General features: G+C 46.0%; 1 protein-coding gene across 4 annotated transcripts in view; it reads left to right on the top strand.

Moving 5' to 3' along the window:
* ADAD1 (adenosine deaminase domain containing 1) overlaps positions 1–26164 on the top strand; it is a 923229-nt gene that overhangs the window by 19220 nt on the left and 877845 nt on the right. For all 4 annotated transcript variants that reach the window (XM_069242439.1, XM_069242435.1, XM_069242432.1 and 1 more), the window contains exon 2: positions 14728–14911. In XM_069242439.1, the coding sequence (XP_069098540.1) occupies positions 14734–14911 (178 nt within the window). In that variant the 5' untranslated portion in view covers positions 14728–14733. The remainder of the gene's footprint in view (positions 1–14727; positions 14912–26164) is intronic.

Below are 26164 nucleotides of genomic sequence, written 5' to 3'. Positions count from 1 at the left end.
GATATGGCTGAATGGGCGTGTAAGGAAGAGGTGCATACATGGAGGACTAGGAGGGATGACAAAAGCCCTGTTGGTGTGGGCAGATATGACCGGAATGTATGTGTATATGTGTGTGTGTGTGTTTTTTTTATTTATTTTTTTGTAATAAAAAATGAATCAACAATGACACATGGAGTCAAAGGCAATTATGTGATATATTTAATCATGTTGGAAGCTCATAGGATGGCTGCACTTCCCTTGAGCTCGCAAGCTAATCTCTCGAGTTTTAAGGCCTGGCCCATCTGTTGGCTGTCTGCCCTGTAGAAATAGCAAAGGGTAGGTTGACCGTCTCTAGGTCATTAATGACACTGTCTTCAGTCACTAATTTTCAATTACAAGCCATTGATTTCAGGTGTTAGTCTAATTGTTTCAAAGGAAGTAAATAAACCTAGGGGAATGCAAATGGGAGTAGAGACTGCAGGCATGTGGTAAACACTCCATGTCTCTCTCCAGGATGGTATATAGCAGTCACAGATCAGTGGTACCAATGGTGTGCATAATGGCACTGTGCTGTTCAGCAGTATAATTGAAAATGTGGAATACCAAAACCCCCACGCTCATACAGAAAGTTCAGTAACTCCCAGTGGACGCATGGGCAGCTACCGGTCCATTTCAGTTATCAAGGAATTTCAAAGTGTTGTGAAGGAGTTAGTGAGGGGGATCGGAATGTTGATGAACAAATACAAAAATCATGGACTGCTACCATTTTGATCAAGGCTATGCAGCCCGCCATTGTCAAGGGGAGGCGGATCCAATCTTCTATCTGAGTGTTTAATTTATCCAGCGCAGGACCATAATTGAGGCAGATTATTTGTTCAGTCTCTGGATATAGTTACCCAGTGTCCTGGTCTTCGCACCAGGAGAGTAGGAACTCACCAGTAAAGGTGGGTAGTTATGTTTGTGAGAGGGAACATTTCTGACTTATTCCAATTTATCTTTAGTCCTGAAAACCTCCTGTATAGGAAGATCTCCTGGTGCACTGTATCCGAATTTGCTGCAGGTTGTCGGAAGAATTAAAGGATGTCATATGCATAGAGGGAGACTGGCAAGGGGCCTGTCTTGAATTGTATTCCACTATGTAAATGTCTGTCTTGCAAATGGTGGACAAGAAGGTCCATTGCAATTAGGATGAGGAAAGGGGCTAGAGGGCAGCCCTGTCTCGTCCCCATAGCAATGGGAAAGTGTGGTATCATTGCACCGTTAATGCAGAGCAACGTAGTCTAGGAGGAATACAGCAACATTATCAGGGAGAAGAAGCCGCAGGGCATGCCCAACTTGCAGCTGACTGCCTCTAAGAAATTCCAGGGAGTCAAAGGCCCCCTCCGCACCCAAAAGGGCAACTGCCACAGGTATCTTGGGGGAGACTCTGTGGAGAGTAGCAAAGACTGTACGAAGGTTGATGGATGTAGATTTGTGGGGTACAAAACCAGATGGGCTGTTGATATAATCGCATCCAGGAGCAGAGACAGTCAGTTAGCAAGGAGTTTTGCCACAATTTTGTTGTCAACATTTTGTAAGATTAAGGGCCTATATGAGCCACAAAGTGTCGGGTCGTTACCTGGTTTTAGCAGCAGTGTAATCACTGCTTCCCGGAGCGTGGGTGGTAGCACCCCAAGCTCCAAGGCTTCCTGATACATGTTGAGCAGGTGGGGGACCAAAAGCTTTTGTAAGTTTTGTAGAAAATACTAGTAAATCCGTCCGACCCAGGTGCCCTGGAGCCATTCAGGGTGTCAATGGCGAGCAGGACCTCCTCTTTGATAAACGGTATACTAAGGTATTGTTGCTGTGCAGAGCTCAGCTACCCCATGGCCACCTCGTTGAGGTATTATGGTAGCTCAAGAGTGCAAGATGGGACCCGGGCAGTATAAAGTTCAGTGTAATATTCAAGTAGATGTGCCTCCATGTTGGAGGCCACGAAGGCCATGGCACCATCTGGCAGTCGGAGGGAACGAGCCAACATGCGACCTGGCCTGTCGCCCTCGCCGTACATGCGTGCCCTGGCGTACTTGCTCAGAAATTTAGTTTTGCATTCCGCAAGTTCCAGGAACTCCTCCATGAGGCAGGACTGTCTGTAAGGAAGCCTCCCAAGTCCTCATCTCTGCCCCCGGTCCAAGTCAGCCAGTGCTGTCTCCACCCGGCTGATGTCCCCATGAATGGAACGCAGGACCCCGGACTGTTTAGGTATGACGATCCCTCTAATGCAGCCCTTGAAGGCTTCCCACAGTACCGCTTTAAAGAGTGCTGTGGCCATGTTGGTGGTAAAGTATTCTGCAATGGCTGTGCGGAGGTCTGAGCAGAAGATATTGTCATGTAGGACTATGGTGGGAAAGCACCATGTGCGCTCCATGTAGTCTAAACAAGGGATGCAAAGCTTAAGGCGGACAGGGGAATAAGATGGAGTGTGTGGAAGGTGTGAGGTACAACCGATCCAGGGTAATACTGAGGGGGACAGGAGCCAACCAGGTATTGTGTGGGGGCAGAATAGCATGTGTATGGTAGTGTTTTAGAGGGGATAGGCACCAGGGATCACACAGTGAGTGCGCTTCACAAATATCCCAGAGTACTTGTCAGGAGTGCAGTTTGGTAGTTGGACGGATATTGTCCAGCTCTGTGTCCTGAAGTAGATTAAAGCCCCCAGCCCCAAGTGGTCAGCTGGTTATCTGTAGATATGGGATTGGATTGTGTGAAAGAAGTCAGGGGTGTCGATGTTGGGGGTGTATATGTTAAGTAGTGCAACCTGGCTGCCCACCAAGATGCCCCTCACCAGAAGAAATCTGCCCTCTGGGTCCACAACAGTGTGTTGGTGATGGAAAATCCGGTTCTTATGGACTAGAGTGCAAACCTCGCGGGAATAAGTGCTGTAGTTTTGAAAGTAGCAGTGAAGTCCCCATTGATCAGTCTCTTGTAAGAAAATAACCTGCGCGCCGTGTCAGTCCAAGTGCTATAGCACTTGTTTCCCCTTATGTGGATTATTGGGGCCTTTGATAAAAGTTGCAACATCCAAGGTTGGCCGTGGTGTTGGTTGAGTGTCAGACATGTGGTTGATTAAGGGTAGTGTGACAGTGTTGCTTGTGTGTGCATGTGTTGATATTGAAAACAAAACAGCCGAACAATATCAAAACTAGTGATATGCAAACAATCCCATGCCCCCCACCCACACCTGACCAAAAAGACAGGTGAAGCCCAGGAGAAAACTAAACTAAATAAACCCAGTGTATCGTATACTGAGGTAACCGTAGAGGGGTGACAACGCTACCGTGAATGGATCCCATGTCTTGGACATGTGTACAGGGCGTGGGTGCAGTTGAGGAGCCCCAAATAGGACCTTCGGTCTGATTACCTGGAGCAAATGCCCTTCGGGGAGGCAACCAAAGTGTGTATGCCCAGTGGCAAAGCCACCACCTCTTGCATAATGAGTGCCTCCAATCTGAGCTCAAGTCATAGAAAAAAGTTCCTGGATAGAAGCGCCGGGGGCGGGTGTTGGGGAGTGATCTGAGGTTGAGTGTTCAGGGTGCAGGGATAATCTGGAGTATTTCTTTCAAAAGGCTGTCACGACAGCAGGTTTTTTGAAAAATCGCTTTTTGCCTTGGACATCAACACACAACCTGGCGGGATACAGCTTGCCATAGTGGAGTTCATATTTCCTGAGAGCAGCCTTTAGCACCTTGAAATTTCCACCTGGCTTCCTGCACCGCTACGGTGTAATCTGGGTAAATGGAGATCATGGCACCCTGATGGTGCGGAGGGACCTTTTCGCAGGCCAGACGGAGTGCTGTGTCATGGGCTCTGAAATTCAGAAGGTGGGCAATGATTGGACAGAGGAGGGCTCCAGGAACAGGGTGCACCATGAGTGACTGGTGGGTGCGTTCAACCACAAATGTGGAGGTGAAGTTGGAGCAATCAAAGAGGACAGTAAGCAGAAGCTCAACGAAAATGTCCACGTGGCCCGTATTTGTTGATTCTGGCCCCCCCAAGGATAAAGATGTTGTTGCGCCGACTTAACAATTCCAGGTCTTTTGTTTTTAATTGCAACTGTGCACAAACAGGATTCAAAGCCCTCCACTCTTCAGGTAATAGAGGCATCAACTGTTTGCACTGCTTGGGATCTCCCTTTCCCATTATTTAACTGTTGTTGACATGGAGCGTTTGCTGGGCCTGTGTATAATAGGTATAACGAGCCTCATGGGGTCCGATCTATCATGGAGTTCTTGAGTGACCCCTTTGCTGGGCAGTTTGTAGCCCCTGCCAAAGGTTGCAGCACATGGTCAAGGGCTAGCCAGATCCCCTCATGCTGGTAGTGTTCTAAGCCAGGATCCCCCTACTGTCTAGGTCTGACACAGCAGGAAAGCCGTGTTAGCTCCCTGACAGCAATAGGTATACAGAAAAAGTATGCAATGCAACGTGTTCCCTTTGGACAGTGACATGTTTGTGGCCAAGGTAACCCAGCAGCACAGCACCAGGATGACAGGGTATCATTTTGCAGGTGGGCCCAGGTGCAAAAGTCCATACCTGGCATGGCAAGATTCATGTGCCAGATTCCGGACTCTCCACCAGCGCCCTGGAGGGAAGTCTGCCAGCTGAATGCAGGCCCCTGTGCTAGCAGGTCCGACATGAAAGCTGGTATGGCCGGAGGCCGGCCCTTCACTGGTGACGCTCGAAAGTAGGTTTGCACAGGCTAATCTGGAGCACAAGCGTGCATGAGGGCTGGTATGTGGGAGCAGATGAGACAGTAGTATACGTGAGCCCCACAGCACAGCTATTACGGACCACACATCAAGCTCGGCCACAGTTCAGATGCAGTGCGCCCAACTGTCGAGACACGTTACTGGTCTTGCAATCCCCACCAGGCATTCAAAAAGCAAGTCTGGTCACTGAAGTGGCGCAGTCATGCGGGATTGCAGGGCTCTGCCGAAAAAGGGCTCCGATCCAGCAGGAGCTTTAATGCTAAGTGGCCATGTTGGTCGCTGGTGTAGCCATGCCCCCCCCAGGAGCCCTATTTATAAGTGGCCTGAGTGGATGTTACCACTTCTCATTTCCTCAAATGAATAGAGTAAATTCATGATTTCTCAAACTTTCATGTATGAGTGTTCCTGCTTGGTCTCTCTGTTGTGGTCTGATTTCCACCCTGACAGCTACTTTGGGCCCTGTCACAGGACTATGATGAGACAATTAAGCACCGTGAATAAGCATGTTGACTCACTAAACCCAATATTGAAACAGTAATCTAGTGGGTTTCTGCCTTTTCTGACTGTCTGATGCTGTAACCTGCGTCAGTCACTATGGCTCTGGAGTTAAGTGTAATTTAGTTCACTTTTCGATTGGTCTGTATGTGCTTATTGTAGTTTTATTCTTAAAAAAATGGTTTCTAATTAGCACAGTCAGTGATTGGGCAGCTTGCCCTTTGTGACTGAGAGGAAGGTATTCTTCCTTCCTTACCCAGCACCTTCTGGTTAAGGGCATATGAGTTTAAGACTATTCAGTGCCTCCCTGTGGTGACTTGTGTTTTTGGCCCCATGAGGCATGGACCCTGCCTGGTCTTTAGTTTTCTTTCACATGTGCCCAACAGTATAATTCTGGCAGGAATTATCACCTGTAATACATTGTCAATTCAGGCAACCCTAAAGTCAGCCACTCTCACTCTTTTTTTATTTATTTTTTTTATAAGCAAATATCATGCCAACTTGACCAGTCCCTTTGTGCAGTGCATTAGTTTGAGTGTTAAAAGATCTTGAGTCTTTAAAAAGGAAAAAAAAACCTCTGTCCCGACTTAATTCCTGCATTGCATGTTGATGCTCTCTGACCTCATTTTTATGAGATCTTGGGTTTCTGTGACTTGATCCTCCTTCTCCTGTTCACTTTGTGCTACATATACATACCATTAGTTATAAAATATTCAGACTTTTAATATCCAGTGATGTGCATCTGAGGTAGCAGAAGCTGGTCTAGATTGATCTGGAGGTCCATCTTGGCTCCCCTATGCTTTGACTCAACCTGTTTAAGGCCTGTAGACAAGCCGTTATTAGAAATATTGCTACCAGCTATTCCTTGTTGTTAAAGGACAATGTTATCAGCATTTCTCATTTACCTTCCGTCTTATTTCTGGGAAGACCTAACAGAATTTTTCAAAGGCCAGCACTAAGTACCTCTAAACACAAATCTTATGTCAGTGGTTATGTTGTGAGCAGTTCATTGGGGAGATCTGGTTGTGTATCTCAGCAGCACAACACATTCTCAACTACTTTAAGTTTTGGATCTTGTCTAGTTTCCTCCGAAGCGGATTTGTTTTTTCTGTTCAATTATTTTCAGTAATGCTTTTTGCATATGAAGAAATAAAGATGAAACACTAGGGCAGAGTATTGAGAGTTGGTACTTAGAACAAACTGCATAAAGAATTTAACATGTTATTCTTCTAGATATTTTGGAACATCATCACAAATGGCGTTAATATTGGGGCATACACCTTAGTAAAACCAGGGTTTTCTAAAAGTAAAATTAAGACAAGAGATTGGAAAGGGTAAAGGGCAAATTTTATTGCACAATGCCAAAGATGGATTGAAACTTGTTCTTGCTAGGATTAGGTGTTGGTTCCTGATAACCAACTTCCATCCCTCGTAGAACAATTTTTCATTAAATACCTTTCAGTGCCTAATGTTCGTACCACATCGGGGTTTTGCGGATATTGAACTATTTATAAATATCAAGCGATCCCAGAGAGATTTTTGACTAGAGTTGAGGTCCTTGTAAAGAAATATGGAGATACCATGGTTCCAGGCCATCTAGAAACCAAAGCACACATGCATGTTTTGAAAAACTATTCACTTAATGCTCATTTTGCATCACTAGGGTAAGGTGACATATGGAGCACTAAGCAATCCTTTTTTATTAAATGTGAATTTTGAGAGTTGCATTGTGGGTTGACAGGGAGGATGGGGGGGCGCTCAAGTGTATCCACTCCGGGTTCAAGGATATTGTTAATGGGAAAATGTGATGGTTACTATACTCTTAATTGTAGTAAGTTTGAATTTGTTTACTTATAACAAGTCCAGGTTATCCTTTTGTCTGATTGGCAATGCTTACATTAGGAGGATGATGGAAGTCCCAGCTTCTGCATTGTAGTAAGTGTTCAAAGTGTGCTGTGCAGCTTCGTGAAATGGATGTATTTATGAATGCTGTTATTTTGTTTACTTCGTTTTAGATTTTGTACATTTTTAAACTAGCTTGCCCGATTTGGTACACCTCCTTAAGAGGTCATGCATATGTAAATTTTTAGTCTGCTGTATTTTTGTGACAGAATCAGTGTTTCAGTTGTTAAATACATATTGTGCAAAAGATTTGGGGTAACTGCTCTCACAAAGCTGATAGATTAAACATGTGGCAGAGTTACCACCGTTGGTTGAAGAGCTATATTTCACATCAATTCTCAGAAGTACGTTCTCTCAAATGGAGAGAAATTTTAATTTAGAGACTTTGTTCTGTATTTTCATTTTCTATGTTCTAGATTTCCTTGACTGGGTCAGTAATTATCATTGAAGTTGGCTTTTGTATGTTGCTTTCTTTTTCATTTTTAGCTAAAAGTACTCAGTTTCTTTAATATGCTAGGGTATCAGCAATAAACCACTGTGTAGTTTTACTTTGGAAAGTCTGTATGATGGCAGCATAAACTTGCCTGATTTTTTTTTTTTTTTTTTTGCAATTAACGTTTTCTTTTTTCCTTTTGTATTTGCTTATGTCAGTTGTCTTGCTTTCAAATGCCAAACTAAGCCTGCCACAGTAGATTGAGCATTGATATCTTTAGCGTTCTGGAACTTGCTTTTTAATTGTAGTTTCCTTGTTGTCTCCAGGTTATCCTTAAACAGTATTTGTATATATTTTAAATTCCTGTTTAGTGGAGACCAGATTAATCTATTATTTATTTTGCCTGGTGTAAGTTTAGGAGTTTGCCTGACTTCTGAGTGTTTATGGACTAGGTTGAAACACTAGACTAATCAGTGACATTCATTTTTGGGATCCGTTGTTCCATGTTGGGGGTAGAGTATAATATATATTGTCACCATATGTCTTATATTTAGAAGATTTGTTCATATTTGGATTAGTTTAATGTTTGCATTTTTTTTCCTTGCATTGGGGTTTGATTTACATTATAGCAAGTAATTAAAGCAGGCAGTGTACACTTAAAAAAAGAAAAAAAATATATATATATAACCTCCAGGAGACTGTACCAATTTTTTTAAATAATTATTTTGCTGCTAAGGGTAAGGCTGGAATAGGAATATTTAGTTAACTTGCCTGTTTGGTAATGTGGCATGAGTTTCTAGAAATTCCACCTTTTAATTACGCCCACTGATGTTGGTTGCATCAATTTAGGTAGAACTCTAGTGATTCTATTCACCATATTTTGTTGCATAATTCTTCCTTTGTAACTTTATTAAAGATATCAGTCAATAGTTAACTGGGTTGGTACTTTTATCTTTGTGTTGTACGATGATTACTGCGGATGCTTGAGACACCGTTCTTTCTACTCTTACCTAGTTTGAAATAGTTTCAGCTTTAAGAGGACCGTTGGGGATAGAACTAAGTCACAGATTTTTTACATAAGGCTGTCTGTGTCTGGGCGTTTATTAGGCTCTGTTGGAATACTGCTGATTACATCTACATGGAAAGTGTCCTTTCCCAGTAAGAGTGAATCTGAATGATCTAATTTTAGTAAAGGTGTTGCACTGGGGGATAAGATTGGCTGTCTTACTCTTTGGGAAAAGTTAGTACACCCTCAACTGTGTTTTGTCCTCTTCTATTAGTTTGTTGGATTCTGACCATTGCACTGTGATTGTTGTTGTTGTTTTTTTTTTTTTTTCCAAGTAGTATGCTCTGTTCGTCTCTGCTTTGTTGAAGCCACTTATTTTTGAGGTACATTGCAGTAACGCCTTTTACACTTCTATGTCTATTGGACCGTTCAAGATGCTACCACAAGTGGGCTACTTTATGTTGGTTTACTCGTGAAAATATGTTGAATAAATGATTTTTCTGCCCTTTTATTCTGATTTTTATGTGGACCACAAAAAATTTTCTTAAATCGTGTTTGCATCTTATTGTCCTATTGTAAACAGTAGCATTTTGTGTGCTTCCTAACATGAATGTTTTTATCTCGCAAACAAGTAAGACTATTAAAAAAAAAAAAAAAAAAAAAAAAAAAACCTTTGTTTTGCATAGAGTGTACACTGGGCTTGATGGATACTTTTTTATGTCTGTGGTGCATTTCTCATGTGAGTTTGACTGTCTGCAAACCATGTATTAACAGAGTAAACTATCTCCATAGAGTTTGATACAGATAAAGGCTGTCCGTAGTAGAGCATTAGTTATGTAACATGGCTTGAGTGTCTGGAGCATCTTAGTTTTCCCTAAACACTGTGTTACAGATTGAACACCGTGTGCAAGATAGGTTACCCTTTTGTTTGTGGTTCGTAGTCAACATTAACTTGGCTACTCATGAAGCGTATGGCATAGGGTCAATGTTGCAGATAACACAAACTTGCTTTACCTGTGGGGATTGTATAAAGAAGCTTATTAGGAGTTATTTTGCGCTTTCATAGCTCTAATGGTATACCTGTTTTAAGCACAATGAGTACAAAGGAAGCTTGGATGATGTCCTCAGTTATGTCAATGAGCTGTCAGGAGATATTGTATTTATATAGCGCTTACTACCCCTCGAGGCGTTGAAGCGATTTTCAGCAAGTAGTACACTTCTCCGGAACCGATAAAGGTTAATGGTTGATTAGTATAGGGAAATATGAGTTAATTTGAGCAGTGTCTATTAATTGGATTGAATAGGATAATAGAGGGAGAGAAGAGTCTAGAAAGTGTTATTTGGGAGATCATAGTAGTAAGATGAGGTTTGGGATTTGTGAAAGGAGAGATGCAGGAGGGAAGAGTTTCTAGAAATGGATTAGGGGATCATACTAGTAAAATGAGTTTTGGGATGAGTCAAAGGACGGCTACATGAGGGAAGAATTTAGAAAGGGTTGTTTAGGAGATGTTGTAAATAAAGCGCCTCAAGAGATTAAGAGGATTTATCTGGAACTTCAATTAGCTTGCCACAACGTGACATTAACCAATATTTCCAAACTCAGCATTCCACTGGAACCTTCGTTCCACTACATCATAGATACAAAAGGAGATCATAGTATAATGAGGTTTGGAGCGATCAAAGGAGGGAAGAGTCTAGAAAGGGTTATTTTGTAGATTATAGTAGCGGAATGAGGTTTGGGATGAGTCGGAGTGGAGGCAGAGGATATATTGAGAGAGGTATAGGGTGAGACATGGAGTAGGGCATGGGATAGAGTCAAAGGTGTTCGCTTTACTTCCTCTTCTACAGTAGGAGTGAAGTAATAGATACATAGGTACATAGAGAGGATATACATGTTTATGGAAGAGAATACATTGAGATTTAAATTCGTATTTTATAAACTCATACTTTGAAGTGTTGCTGTACTTTAAGCTAATTTATGTGAATTATTCTAACTAATACATTTTTTTAATGTACTTTCTTCAATATTTAAATAGTGAAGCACTTGTAGGAAAAATAGTGTTACTATTTACATATTGTGATATATGCTTACGGTCTCTTATTTATCTATTTCAATAACATATGAAAACTATACCTATATACATGTTAAGCATAGAATAATACATATTTCCCATAAGTAACATCTACATTTATTAAACAGTCCTAAGGAGTATCTGTATATTTTAAAAAACTTAGTTACACATTTGTATAAAGAAATGCGCATATCTAGATATATATTTATAATCAAACTATAAATGTTTATATACACAGATGTGCTGTTATTTTAGTATTTTGAGTATGGTGGTAATTTAGGAAAGAGCAGTCTCTTGAGTAGTCTACTGAAGGTAAGATAGTTATCTGTGGATCTTGTGTTTTTGAAGTAATAAGTTCCATTGTTTGGCTGCTTGAACAGATAAAGGTGTACCATCTGTTGTCTCTTGTATGGTGGGGATTTGAGGCAAGGCGCCAATCTGGAGCAGAGATTTCTTTGGATGTATTTGGTGATTTTTATTCCTCATGAAAAGGGGTTTACTGTTCCATGTATTGCTTTGTGGGCATTATAAAGCAGCTTAAAGGTGGATCTTCTGGCAACCAATGTAGGGCCCCTGAGGCAGGGGGAGTTGTGGGCTTGTAGTTTTACATGTCAGAGTATTCTGGTAGCGGAGTTCTGAATCCATTGTAGCCTTTTCATAGTTGACGTAATCCAGTTTGGACAGTACAAGAGTGATAGCAGCCTGGAACTTCTGTGAAAATCCCAGGTGGCGGAAGATTTTTCAGAGTAATGAAGCTTGGTCTTGCTAATTTTGTTAACTTGGAATCCATAATAATTCCAAGGTTTCTTACTTCCTTAGATATTTTAGAAGGTGGTCCCAAATCGCCAGGTGCAGATTTGGTCATAATATTTTCAGTTGACGCATTTTTCAGTGTTTCAGATTTGGAAGCATTGAGTTTGAAATGGCGTCATGTCATCCACTGATCAATGACTGTGAGGCAACTGAAGATTTGTGAGTTTTTTTGAGTTTCCAATGTCTTTGGGGCTTTCTGGTTTAAGGAGCGTGTGTGTGTGTGTGTGTGTGTGTGTCAGTCACCTGCATAGTTATAGCATGTGAGCTGAGACTCATTGATCGTTGTCAGTAATGACCATGTAGAGGTTGAAAAGCTTGGGTGAGATGATAAAGCCTTAGGAGAACCCTGCTTTTGTGAAGTAAGGTTTGTATTAGAAAGGGGGAGTATGGGTGACATTTATTCTGTTTTGAAGAAAGGATGTCATCCAGTCAAGAGCAGTCCTCTCTATGCCTGCTTCGTAGAGTCTTTGTGTTAGTGTCATGGTCACCTCTGTCAAAGGCAGGTGAGAGGTCCAAGACAAGTAGTTGAGCGACCCTGTTGCAGTCTACTGTGTTTTTAAAGTCCTCTCAGATGGCAATGAATGGTGGCCACTTCCTGGGTGAAATCCTGTCTGGTCTGAAAGTATGGCGTTACTGTAAATGAATTGTGACATCTGGGTAAATGCTGCTCTTTTTGTTTTTTTTTCCAGTTTGCCCAGTAAAGGCCCATTTGTAATGTGTCTGTAGTCTTTGTGGGTCATGGGGGTGCAGGTTTGTTTTCTTTAATAATGGACGTATATGCTTTTTTTTTTTTTTTTAGGTCTTCAGAAAAGATTTCTGTACTTAAAGAAATATGATGATGATTCTTTCTGGTGTGGCAGCAGAGGTAGTTAGAAAAAGATTTGTGGTGGACGAGGGTCGGAAGGCAAGCTGGCTGGCTTACCGTGACCAGACCCATAAGTTCACTTTGTGACATATGTTTGAAGGAATTCAGAGGCAGGGTTAACTTACTCTTGGAGGGGTTGTTTGGAAAGGGGAGTCCAACGTGTCTGTTTAAGGATTTGCTAGTGAATTCTTGAGTAATGGGATGTGTTCCTTCTGTGCATTTAGGATAGCGAAATTCAGTGAGAAGTTTATACAATTCTTTATTTGCACGTTTAGCATTTTGAATTTATGTCTGAATAGTACCTTTTCTCTTTAGCTTTTTTTTATTTGCTGACTTGTATATTCTGTTAAGTTTCTGTAGGTGAAGTTTGTCTTGCTGTTTCATTTGAAGCCGATGTGTTGCATCATTCTAGTATGTTATCATTTAGTTCTGTATTTCTCCAAGATGCTTGTTTTCTTTTGTCCTGTTTTGATGTTAGTGGTATTGGGACATGAAAAGCTTCCTGTAGCCTCCCAGAAACCTTTTGAACAGAATTTGTCTAAATCTTTTGGATGATGGTTGTGTTTCTAAGTATTCAAAAGAGTGTTGAGGGGCCAAGCTGGCTTGCTTTTTGCTTTCTCCAATGTGAAGTACTTGAACAGACGTTTGGGAGCAACCACCTCCTGGATCCAGTCCTCTAAGAAAGCCACCATTGAGTCCCTTTCTATTTTCTTGGGTAACCCCACTACCCTTATGATGCTGCTCTGCATGCAGCCCTCCTGGTCGTCTAATCTACCTTCTAGTGCCTGGGTCTTCTCGGTCATGTCTTCCAGTTGCTGTTTGAGGTTCTCTTTTGTAGGGTTAAGTTCAAGCACAGTAATCTTCACCTTTTGTGATGCGCTCTGCCATCTTCTTTTGATGGTGTCAGCAATCCTTTCTTTACTACCGCAGAGTCTATATTTTGTTTTCTAACTGACCTCTGATGGAATCTCTTGCCCCAATTATCATGTGACATTGTCCACAGGGGTCAATTAGCACAGTCGTATTCCTTTGCACTCAGCTTCTGCCAGCAGAGCCCTCTTTGGTCTTCTGGGTTCTTCCCATTGGCGCAGTATTCCCAGCTAGCATTATTTTAGTCAGGTGCGCTCGACCCACGAGATACAATTATGTATGTTTTACTAGGCTAGTACCCTACAGCGTGCTGCCTCCAAGCATGATTTGGGTGGGATGATGTAGCAAATTTTCTGTGATGGTTGGTAAGGTAGCAGGGCCCTCCTGAGTTCCTAGCACCTTAGTCCTGTGGACGTCACCTCCAGAGAGCCTACTGCATACCACAAGTGATGCACCCACCCCACTGTAGAAAAAAACTTTTGTTTCAGGTTATTTAAAAATCCCAGTGCCCCTCATATCACCATCCCAAAGTCAAATCCTATTTCGAGGCCAAAGGTTTATTAAACATACAAGTGTTCATAATGTACCAGTTAATTTGCTCATGCACCAAACTGTTGCTCTTCAAACATACTGGGGAAACACTACCCACAACTGGGCCACAGGCCATCAGGATTTATTGGTTTGGTGGCCCTTCCCAACAAGTCCACACACCTTGGGGCGTAGTGATCCCATGGGCTTGGAGGGGTGTTATCCACACACACCCTGCAATCTGCTACTGGCTCACCAAGCATGTATTCAAGTCAGACATGGGGGGGAAGGACAGGGTGCACTTCCCCCACCTGGTTCTCAGCACTGTTAACATAGTCCCTATTAGACCTGGGGCTGCTCCATCTGCAACCTCTGTCCTGCTTCACCCTCCATGCACAGGCCTCTTCCGTTACAAGACCCTCATGGTCCAAGCAGAGTGAGGCACTCAGATGTATGAAGGCAGGGGATGCAGACCACCATCCTCCTCTGTCGGTGGCTACTCCGTTCCTCCTTCACTTCTGTCCCTGATGCCATCTCACTGAGCTCGACAATCAGCGTTTCCCAACAACTGCGGCAGGTATCTTGGTTTTTCTTTTTTTCCCCACTGCTCACAAGCTCTTAGGCCTGATCCTTATTTTCCTGACTAGCACCCTCTGCATTGCTGAGCTCCTCCACTGCTTGTTCCTTCCCAGGTGTCTTTGGGAACCAGGACCAGTAGGATAGGTGCAAACTGACCTGGTCTGTTGGAGAGCTGAGAATACTAACTCCTCACCGCATGGCAGCTGGCCTTCTCAGTGTATTGCTTAGCTTCATGAGGAACTAGAAGCAGTTTTCCTTAGCCAGGTATTTGATGGTGTATTCTAGTGAAGAAGAGGTCTTGTCTTAACCACTGAAAGCAGGGACTAATAAAATTTATATGAGAATAATAATTTTCCATGAGAAATATTAGCAGCTACTTTGCTGTATTCCTAATGTGATTTAGTATAGCTTATCTAAATTTAAAAAAAATTAATTCTCAGGAAAACATGGCTAGCAATGGTGATTGGCCTCAGAGTTCACGGGTGCCGAGTTTTGCGCAAATGCTGAAGAAGAACTTGCCAGCCCAGTCTTCTGAGACGACTACAGCTTTTACTGCACCAACTCCATTGATGTCGACTTCTGCAGTGTCAAACGATGGAGCATCGAAACTAACACAAGTCACAGGTATTTTGATTTTTATGCTGTAATTTTCTAATTAGTGTACTTAAATAAGCATGTGAGAAGACATGGCGTGTTGCACATAGTGTTGTCAGCTGCAGCTCCTCCTCTAAGGCGGAGGAACATTGCCCTATTGCTTTGAACAGTGCAAAACAGGAAAGATAAAATGATAATAACAGTGTTACTATCCTTTTATTTTTCAGTGTAGAGCCAGGTTAGGGCAGGTGAGCTGGACTGCGTCACAGGGAAGGAGTGGTATGTGTACCATAAGAGCGCATGACTGTTTGGCTGGCTGTTTTGGGTCGGCCAAACGGGCATGCACACGTAGCATTTCTCCACCCAGCTGCATTGTAGACAACATGCTCGCTCTCACTCCCTGTCTGAGTGCTGAATCTGGCTGCTCAGACCAATCACAACGCTGCTGTCATGCTGGTGGCAGCATCGATGTCATTGGCTTAGGGGAGTCTGGGAGCCTGTGTGCCTCTGCTGCTGCCCCTCACAGGTAAGTGAACTCTTATTTTATTCATTTATTTATTTATTTAATCGAGCCTCCTTCCCCTGGTCCTACCACTACTTTTCCAGAGCAGCCGCCACTGAGTGTTATGAGTAACATTGTGTAGTCTTTATCTTATTATTCTTTGTAAAGAGCTTTCATACCTATTGGTGCTGTGCGCAATTAAGTGTCAATTCTTTGTGCTCTTGTGCATTAACTTGAATACTGCTTTAATCCCACAGAGAACGTTTTTATGTCTTTAAAGCAAATTACTGCTACACAGTGCAGTGTGCCACTTGGAACGGAGTACGGTTGTTACACTGGAGGGCTGGCTGAGCCCCAACCTTCATAAGTGATCTCCTGTTTCCTTCCTGCTACACTGTACTGATAGCTGTTTCCTAGCTGGCAGTGGTGCTCCACTCTAAATCTGAGTTGGCTGTGTCTCTGGAGACTCGTGATAAGGTGTAATTTGAGAAACCCTGTATCCCTGTGTAGAGCAGGTAATTATCAGTTGGAGGAAAGGACAAGTAGAAGCCACTATGGAGCTGCGGTCAGGGAGAGTGTCAACTTGGTAATTTTGTACACATTGATTTCTTTTTTTTATGGCTCCTTTCCTGTGCCAGAATGTGGCAATTAAAAGTTGAAATAGATAATTACTTATTTGTTTACTTCTTTACTTATTTGTCTTATTATAAAGCTTAGTGTGCATCCAAAGGCATCTTAGGAGTAGGAGTGGGAAGCAGAAGTGAGAAAACTAACACCAATCTGCAAAATGGGACTGTTTTTTGGGGGGATTTTATTTTTTTATTACCAGTATATTTAAGTGGCCCTCTTGAGGGACAGAGGGAGATTATTCTAGGCTTCAGGGCCTTGATAAAATATCATACTGCACATAAGCGATCACAAATGTTGGGTGATCTGTGTTGTAAGAGACTCTGAATAAGCTTAGAGCTAGACTCTCTGGACCATGGTAACTAGTAGGGATGTCTGAAGATTGACCACCTGAGAAAGTTAGATCATATTTCATCAGGCCACAGATTGCAAGATTTTTGATACTAAGTTGAATCTTCAGACTAGGTCTGGAAGCCTTAGTAATAAGATGTTAGAGTAGTCCAGTCATGAGTGCAAATGCCAAGATCAGTTGGGGTGAAGTCTGAGGAACAAAGAGGGGGCCATTCTCAAGGAATTATTGTGAGCTAAAGCAAGGTGAGGTAACAGTTGAATTTGGTTTTTGAAGGACCGTTCCTCGTCCACAATAAGAGTTAACATCAGGATTCTGGGGGGGGGGGAGAGAAATAGTGTTAAATACGTTCTTCACATCCACGATGAGCGTTGCGGCATGAGGGAAGAAATTGCCCTTCTAGACATGGAACAAGCAACAAAGGTTTTGTAGGTGTTCTGCCCAGGGACAAAAACATTTTGGCCCTTCATGGACTATTTAGGATAAGTGGCACGCCAGTATTTTGCCTAGTATTCTATAGTCCTCTCCTGTTCTGGCTATTAGGAGCTCAACAAGGCTGGGTCTCAATTGGAGTTTAAGAATCGAAGTCAGCAGGGACCCCCAGCGTGATCAGGACAGGGCCCTCAGTTGGAGAGTCTCCTTCAGTACTGCTGCCAGGTATGCACCCAGTTTGGATGTGCAGATGGAGTAGTAGTCAAGTGGCAGGCCGTCTAGGCCTGGGGATTTGCTGGGGCCAAGCCTTTAATGGCCTGATGGACCTTCTGAACTGTGATTGTGGTATCTAGTTGTGTCATAGTGACCACAGAAATACACTGGATGTCAATTTGTGATGGAAAGACAGTGAGGTTTGTTGGGGGGGAGAGGGGGAAGACAGCAGTCAGGTTTTTGTATGTATGCACGTAGTATTGTGTGAATCATCGGAGTATTGCTTCTTGACTGCTGAGTATCTCCCAGTCTGGAAGTGTATCTCCGTGATTGGTGGTGGTGGTGTTTGGTATCCCTTATCTCGAGCTCCAGTGTCTCTCGGAAACCTGCTATTTCCTTGATGCATACACCCCGCATAACGACCTTGATAGACTTCCACTCTGTGGCTCGGCACCCAACGGAGTTATGGTTGCCTGCGAAGTACTGCTGTATGTGGGGTGTCTTGTGTGTCGTGAAAAGCAGGGTCGTCCAGTGTGTCATGTTGGAGGCACCAGAGGGGAACTAGGGGTCATGGAGGCAACCAGCTCATGTCCGCTGTGTGATGTGCTACTATTCTGCCTAGATAGTTGGAGTGCCTCACTATGGAAAACCTAGTGGTGAAGCACAGAAAACTGTCTAGATGGACATAAAGCTGATGGGGTGCAGAGTAAAAAGACTAAAGTTTGTCTGTAGGAAATAGTGTGCGCCTCTTTCCATAAGGAACCAGTGCTCTATCCACGTGCAAAAATGTGTTGGTTGCCAGCACAGGAGCATGCTGGAGGAATTATATCCAGAACACTATTGTAGTCGCCCCCTAAAAGCCAGGTAAGGTGTCTTATGAGCCAGTAGTTCCTACAGCCTTTCCCAGAGGAGGTGTTGGTTGAAGTTGGGGGCATAGATGCTGCCAATCAGTAATGGATTGCCATCTAGTCTAAGCTCCAGTAGTACAAATTGACCCCCTTTGTCAATGGTAATCCCTGTTTCTTGAAAGGGGAGGAGAGGCCTCACCCAGATCAGCACCCTATGTGCGTAGGTTGAGTAGGTGGTGGCATGGATGGTCCCAAGCCAGTGGCGGCGCAGTCTTTGCAGTTCTTCTGCGGGGGTGTGTCTCCTGTAAGAGCATTATGTTGGCATTTTGACGGCGTACATATGAGTAGACTGTATATCGTTTCCTCGCTGAGTGTATACCTCCCACATTGAGTGTAAGGAATTGGATGTTTGAGTATATGTGCATGTGTAAGGGGGGGAGGGGTGGGACGCAGGGATCAGTCTGTCCCACAGTCCGTCAGGCCCTGCTAGCGAAGCAGTTTGTCTGTGAGGGGTTCTCAGTGTGTAGCCACCATAAAGAGGTTGGGGCCGGGGGGAAGTAATGTGTTGAGGAAGTGGGTTTATGGGATACAAACAATGTGGAGAGCACCTTGCAACAGGCGGAGCACCCAAACTGTAGATGTACAGTGCCAACTGCCTTTGTAGGGGTTTGAAGTGGCTTAGGTAGAAGAACAGTGCATGAGCAGAGGAGCTCCTACGAACTCCAGCTCCAACTCCCTGGACTTTGTAAGTACGGGGAAGCCATTTTAGCTGTGTACTGGCCATAGGTTTCTACCTATGGTCCAGCTACATAATGGTAATTCCGAACCTAGGCATGCTTGGTATCAAACATGTTGGAATTGTACCCCAATGCTGAAGCCAGTATTGGTGGCATGATTCCATGCACTCTGGGGACTCCCTAGAGGACCACCCAGCATTGCTCCTACCAGTCTTCCAGAGTCTGCGAGCAGCCCACCCTGCTGCATCCTCCCAGACAGGGTTCTGCCCTCTGCTGCTTGACCGGCTCAAGCACGGGAAGGCAGAACAGAACAAATGATTTCCAGTGGGAGAAGTTGCAACCTTCTCTCACTTGGAAATAGGTGTTAAAAGGCAGGGAGGGGTAGCCTCCCTACGTCACTGGTTCGCTTGGAAGGGCATATTTGGTGCCCTTCTTGCACAAGCCAGTTTGTACCAGTCCAGGGATGCCTGGTCTCTGCTCTGGTGTGAAACTGCACAAAGGAAAGTGGACTGACCACTCCCCTGTCATCACTACCCCAGGGGTGGTGCCCAGAGCTCCTCCAGGTGGCCACTTGATTCTGCCTTCTCAAAATCAAGATGGGCAGAGGCCCCTGGGAGACTGACTGACTGGGCAGGTTAGGCAGATGACGTCAGTGACCCCCTCTGATAGGTGGTCACCTTGCAAAGTGACCAAGTCCCTTTTTGGGCTATTTAGGGACTCACTTGCAAATGGATCCCCATATTCGGCATGCAGGACTCTTCTGCAACTACCTCTTGTGCTCCTGGCCACTGGAAGCGCTGCTGGACTCCACAGGAACCGAACAAGACTGTCATACCGAGACAACCTCTCCTTGCAACATTGTTTCCTCTGCTCCTGTCAGCACTTTGCAACATTTCCACAGCTGCACATCCTCTGGGGTCAGCAAGATTTGAGCTGCACCAAAAAAGCAAGAAGGAATCGAAGGAGTCGCTTCCCTACATCTGCAGACACCTAAGACAATGGCGTCTGGCTAATGAGATCTGCTGTCCTTTGGACCTGTTAAGATTCTCCAACCCAGGTGGTGGTTCTAAGGGATCCTCTATGTCTACTCTGCCTTTTGCCCACCTTGTGAGACGCTGAGCCCTTGCCTCTTCCTCCAGGACAGAGTCCTTGTTCACAATGACTGTTGCAGCAACCAAGGCTTGTTGACTCCTACACCCAAGGGATCTGCAGGCTCCAGGTAGCCCTGGCCCCAGCACTCTACCTCTGCAAGGACAGTCTTCTCTGCTCCTCCAATGACGTTGAACACCTCTTCATGTGTGGTGTGGTGATTGGGCCTCACTGCGATCTACTGTGCCTCCTGACAGTGGGTTGCTCAGGGGGCCTCTGACTGCTTCTGCTGGCTCTCCCGTCTTCTGAGGGACAGCCCAGACTCCTCTCCCCGGTGTCAAATCCCCAAGACCTTGCTGGTCCTTTTCAGGCATGCAAATCTTTTTTAGCTCCAATTTGCATTTGCTTGTGCTTGTTTGTGGTCTTCCTGACCACTAACCCATCTGCAATCAGAGGGACAGCTCCTAGGTGACTTTGTGGATTCCTCTGCAGCTCCTGAACTCCGCAACTGGAATTCATCATCCACCGTCGACCTAGATCTTCACCCACAGAAGCGCGGGCATTGCCTCCTGCCCCACCTGGACACACCTGCGTGGACTGAACTCTGTCCCCTTCTTTTACTGGTCCTTTTCATCCGGATCCACAGTTGGATTCCACCGGCCTGGTCCTGTTTTTGCATTGTTTCAATTCCAAGTCCCCATGTTAGCCTGTGGGACAGCCAGGTAACTTACCTCTCCTCTCCTGGTCGCTGGGGGTCTTCTAGATACTCACCTGTTGGGGTTCCATATTTTCCCAACCCTTGGCTAACTATGCCATATCTTCTGGTTGGGGACCCATTCTTGCATTCTACTGTTTTAATATATGATTTTGCCCCTCCATACGGTCCTTGCTATTCTAATGTTTTTATGCTAATTCTTAGGACCTACCTGTGCATATTTTCTGTGTACTTGCCTCCAGAAAGGGGGGATTGCCTATAGTGTTCTAGTTCAGTTTTACTATAATAAAGTACCTTTTTATTTTTGCAACACCGTGTGGTTCTTTTAAAAAAAAAAAAAAAAGTTTTATGTGTACTGTGTGCAAGTACTTCACGCTCCTCCTAGATAAATCTTGGCTGCTCACTACAGCTATCACGAGAGAGCCCTGGCTTCCTAGACACTTCAACACTATCTAATAAGGGTTGCCTGGACCTGGTATAAGGTGCCAACACCATCGGTGTACACCAGGCCAGCCTCCTACAGTGGGGATTGAGTGCCTTTCACTCCGTTTCTTGGGTGCCAGTCCATTTACTCCTTTGTGAGGAGGTGGTAGAGATTACTGGTGATGTGATGGTCATTTAATCAGTGCATCTGCTGTTTGTAGTGTAACAGCGGTAAGCGTTTGTGAGTCTTAAGGCATAACGATCCAGTCCATCGAGTCTTTTTCTGACGAGAAGAGATGGGGTCCTGTGCCTCCATGTGAAGGCGGTTGCAGTACCCAGGGTGGCTTCTGCAGTCAGTGCTGCGTTTCGTTCTTTGATCATTTGTTCTAGGTCTCAGGAGGTGGTTGCCGCTCTGAGGGGTCATCCTCTTCTGTGATCGAACTGTTTGCTGTCGAGGGTGGGTTGGCTTCTGGGAGTCTCTGGTGCTCTACATACTTATGCCACCATCTTGGATATCCAGCCATTCCCTCGCCCCTGTGGGGTTGATGAAGAAGTGACTTTGTTCATTTGCGTTTATCTTTAAACGGGCCAGGAAGAGTAATGAATACTGCAGACCAATTTGCCAGAGGCGATGCTTAACAGTCATAAAGGAGGTGCGCTGTTGTTGGACCAGTCTTGTGTAGTCGAGGGATAACATGATGGTCTATACTGCAGCGGCACCGCCAGCCTAGCTGCCTGGAGAATGGTATCCCCGTCTCAGAAATGGAGGAGCTTGGCAAGCATGATGTGAGGCGATGACCGCAGGTGCGGGCTGGAACCCCCTCGACCCTGTAGGAAAGTACCATCTTCTTGGCATGTTACCTCCATTTTTACCTGTGCGTCAGTATGTTTTTACCTGTCTCACTGGGATCCTGCTGGTCAGGACCCCAGTGCTCCTAGTTTATGACCTAATGTGTGTGTCTGTGTAGTGCTTAACTGTGTCACTGAGGCTCTGCTACTCAGAACCTCAGTGCTTATGCTCTCTCTGCTTCTAAATGTGTCCCTGTAGGCTAGTGACTTAATTTACCATTTTCAGTTGGCACACTGGACCCCCTTTATAAGTCCCTAGTTTCTGATGGATACAACTACCTGTGGATTCCTCACCTAATGAATACTCCCATGGCGCCAGCATTCGACGGAAATCTTCTTCCTAGTCTCTGCACGTCGACGAGGACGTCACTCTAGCCCACGCGACGCCGTCTGAAGTCATACAGGCAATAAGAGGTCCTCGACGACGTGCCGACGTCAGTTCCCTTTTTTCCGTGCATTCGAAACGGTTATCTTCGAGGGAGCAACTGTTACTTTCGTGGTTACAGTGTATTTTTTGCTGCGTAGTCCTTCGCTGCAGTAATAATGTCGCAGAGAAAGTCGGGTTTTAAGCCTTGTCGTGAGTGTGGGGGCAAGATGTCCGTTACGGATCCTCACTCCGACTGTCTTTGGTGTTTAAGCTCCGACCACGACGTCTCGACTTGCGATTCATGTCAGCACATGAATCCAAAGGCCCTCAAGGAACGTGAGGCGAAGTTGTTTATGGCGAAGTCGAAGAAAGAAAAACATCATAAGAAGTCTTCTTCGCCAAGGCATCGGCGTCATCGAGACTCCCGGCGCCGTAGAGAATCACGGCGCCATTCGAGCAAGGAGACTCGTTCCAGGTCTTCGGATCGGCGCCAGAGGACTTGGGAGGTCAGTCCCACGGTCACGCCGCATCCATCGACGCCGTTGCCCTCTCCGACGTCACCGACTTCACCTGGACAGGCGTCGGTGATTGAAGTGGTGCAGCCTCTGGTGTTGTCCCCGGCGTCGCAGACGTCGAGGCCGGCGTCGGGGTCGCCTTCGATACAGGCACCCCAGTATCCGGCTTTTCCCACCCCTGGAGCCGATAGTACTGCATTCCTAAATGCGATGTATACCATCTTCCAACAGATGGCTCCAGGGGGTGCTCCGGCTGGCCCTTTGGCCTTTTCATTGGGTGATCCTGCGCCTCTACGGCCGGCACCCTTTATGCCCTTTCTCCCTTTTGGGAACGTGGGCTCGGCGCCGGTGTCCGCTCCGGTGGCTTCGGAGGGATTGGCCCCGGAGATTTCCATCCCGTCGACGTCGGGATTTCGTCCTGTGACTCCGGTGGGTCCATCCGCTCCGAGTGCTCTTTCATCGGCGCCGAAGTTACCTGTGGCGCCGGACGCGGCGTCGGTGGCTTCTGAAGATCGGCGCCGATCTTCGGCTTCGGCGGAGGCATTGTCGACTCCGCGTATCGAGCAGAGGCTTCATTCGAGGAGACGTGCTCTCCGTTTATTAGAGGAGCAGGAGTACCAACGAGTCCTGGAAGAAGGAGAACTAGAGGACTCGGTTGATGGACTGCATGGTCTAGATACAGCCAGTGGGCTGGACACTTCCCCTGAGTGGGATCTTTCGTCTCCAGGGGAATACACGGAGGAGGCTGCTTCCTTTCACGCAGTGGTACGGAAGGCAGCTAGTTTTCTGGACCTGCCTTTGCCGGTGGCAGAGACAAAACAGAACCTTCTGACAGAGGTGCTTCATCCGGCCTCAGCTGCGGCAGAGCCTCTATTGCCCTTTAATGACGCTTTGCTGGATCCGGTGCTAGAGGTGTGGAAGAGACCAGTATCTTCCCCAGCGGTTCATAGAGCCGTAGCCAGGAGGTATCGAGCTGCACCAACTGACCCTGGCTTTCTTTCTAGGCACCCTACACCGGAGAGCTTTTGGTGCAGGCCTCCTGTTCATCCAAATCAGCGCCTGGTTCTTTCCCGACGGTGCCTGGGGACAGAGACTTGAAGAAACTGGATGCGCAGTCCAAGAAAATCTTTTCGTCCTGCAGTCTGGCGTTGAAGGCCACCAACGCAACATGTATCCTGGGGAGATATGTTCATGCTCTTATGGAGGACATTTCCTCATCATTTACGGAGCTTCCCCAGGGTCTTTTGGATGTTGTTTCAGATGCCCAGGCTGCTGCGACCCAGATTATTCAGGCTGGGCTGGATACGACCGACTCGGTGGCCAGAGCAATGGGCACGACTGTGGTGGCAAGGAGACAGGCCTGGCTCCGTAATTCGGGGTTTTCTGCAGATGTGCAGTCAACCCTATTGGATCTCCCTTTTGATGGGGACAAGCTGTTTGGCGCCAAGGCAGATTCGGCCTTGGAACGTTTTAAGGAGAGCAGGGCCACAGCCAAATCGCTAGGACTCCAAGCTCCTTCTTCCTCTGCCTCTTCCAGGATTTTCAGGCGGTTTCGGGGATTTGGGCGTGGCTCTTCCTCCTCTTCCTTTCGGGGGAGATTCCAGCAACCTGCCTCTTCCCATCCCTATAGATCTTTTAGAGGGAGAGGGAGGGCCCGCACCAGAGGAGCCTCTCAGCAGCACTCTGCCTCTTCCTCGTCCTCTGGAGGGGTGCAGCAGGGAAAGCAGCCTTAGGCTTCCACCATTTCCCACTCACTCCTCTCCTGTAGGGGGAAGATTACAGCATTTTCTCCGCAAGTGGAAGACTATTACAACGGACACTTGGGTTCTCAGTATTGTGGGAAAAGGCTACACCCTTCCCTTTCGGGAGTTCCTGCCCCTCATCCCGCCCCGCCCATCTTATTGTTCAGAAGAACACCTCCTTTTGCTAGAACAGGAGGTACAAGTCCTCCTTTCAAAGGGCGCGGTAGAGTTGGTCCCAGAGCAGGAAAGGGGTCGAGGTTGTTACTCAAGGTATTTCCTGATTCCCAAGAAGGATGGTCGGTTGAGACCAAGCCTGGACCTGAGGATCTTGAATTGGTTCCTCAAACAGGAAAAGTTCAAGATGCTGACCCTAGCTCAGGTGCTTTGGGCGTTGAACAAGGAAGATTGGATGGTGTCTGTCGACTTGCAGGATGCTTACTTTCATATCCCGATACTCAAGTCACACAGGAAGTATCTCCGGTTTATGGTGGGATCGCAGCACTATCAGTTTGCGGTCCTTCCCTTTGGTCTTACTTCAGCACCTCGAGTCTTCACGAAGGTGATGTCGGTGGTTGCGGCAGAGCTCAGAAGGAAGGGGATAGCAGTATTCCCTTACTTGGACGACTGGTTGATCAAAGCCAAGTCGCCGGAGCTTGTGTCGCATCATCTGCAGTCAACGACTCAGTTGTTGTTCGACCTGGGTTTTTCGGTGAACGAGCCCAAATCTCACCTGGAGCCCTCTCAGCGCCTCCTGTTCATAGGGGCAGTACTGGATACAACATTGAGTCGAGCCTTTCCTCCGCCTCAGCGGATTCAAGATATTCAGGAATTGGTTCCAATGTTTTGAAATGGAGCGGTAGTTCCAGTCCTCAAGGTCCTTCGTCTGCTCGGTCTGTTTGCCTCCTGCATTCTGTTGGTCACGCATGCTCGCTGGCACATGAGGGCTCTTCAGTGGTGCCTCCGAAGGCAGTGGTCTCAACACAAAGGGGATCTAGAGAGTACTGTCAAGATCTCCAGAGATGCTGCTGTGGATTTGAAGTGGTGGATTGCGAGCAACAATCTTTCACAAGGAAAGCCGTTCGCGCAGTCGCCACCAGTGGCCACGGTCATAACAGATGCTTCCACTCTAGGGTGGGGAGCTCATCTGGGGGATCTGGAGATCAAAGGCCTTTGGTCTCCAGAGGAGCAGATGTTTCATATCAATCTGTTAGAGTTACGGGCTGTACGTCTGGCTCTCAAGGCCTTCCTCCCTTCCCTTCGTGGTCAGTCGGTACAGGTCCTGACGGACAATACTACCACGATGTGGTACATAAACAAACAGGGAGGAGTAGGGTCGTACCTTCTCTGCAGAGAAGCTCTTCGACTATGGTCTTGGGCAAAGGACCATCAGATTTGCTTGGTAGCAAATCATCTGGCCGGGGTCTTGAATGTACGTGCGGACAGTCTCAGTCGCCAATTCTCGGCCGACCACGAGTGGCGTCTCCATCCAGATCAAGTCCGTTTAATCTTCCAGATGTGGGGGTTTCCTCGGATAGATCTGTTTGCCACTCGGGAGAACGCGCATTGTCCGTTATTCTGCAGCCTCCAGTATCCGATGCAGGGAGCGTTAGGGGACGCGTTTCAAATAACCTGGTGCGGCCAGTTGCTTTACGCGTTTCCTCCCATACCCTTGATTCCTCGAGTATTGAGGAAGATTCGCCAAGACCGGGCGCTAGTCATCTTAATAGCTCCGGATTGGCCAAGGAGGGTGTGGTACTCCGACCTTCTCCAACTCTCAATGTGCCCTCCGCTCCGTCTCCCTTTCAGGGCAGACCTCCTCTCGCAGGGGCAGGTTTTACACCCCAACCTCCAGAGTCTGCACCTACATGCCTGGAG

This window comes from Pleurodeles waltl, chromosome 1_2, assembly GCF_031143425.1.
Source record: "Pleurodeles waltl isolate 20211129_DDA chromosome 1_2, aPleWal1.hap1.20221129, whole genome shotgun sequence".
Classification (NCBI taxonomy): domain Eukaryota; kingdom Metazoa; phylum Chordata; class Amphibia; order Caudata; family Salamandridae; genus Pleurodeles; species Pleurodeles waltl.
This window is presented reverse-complemented; position numbering and strand designations above follow the sequence as displayed.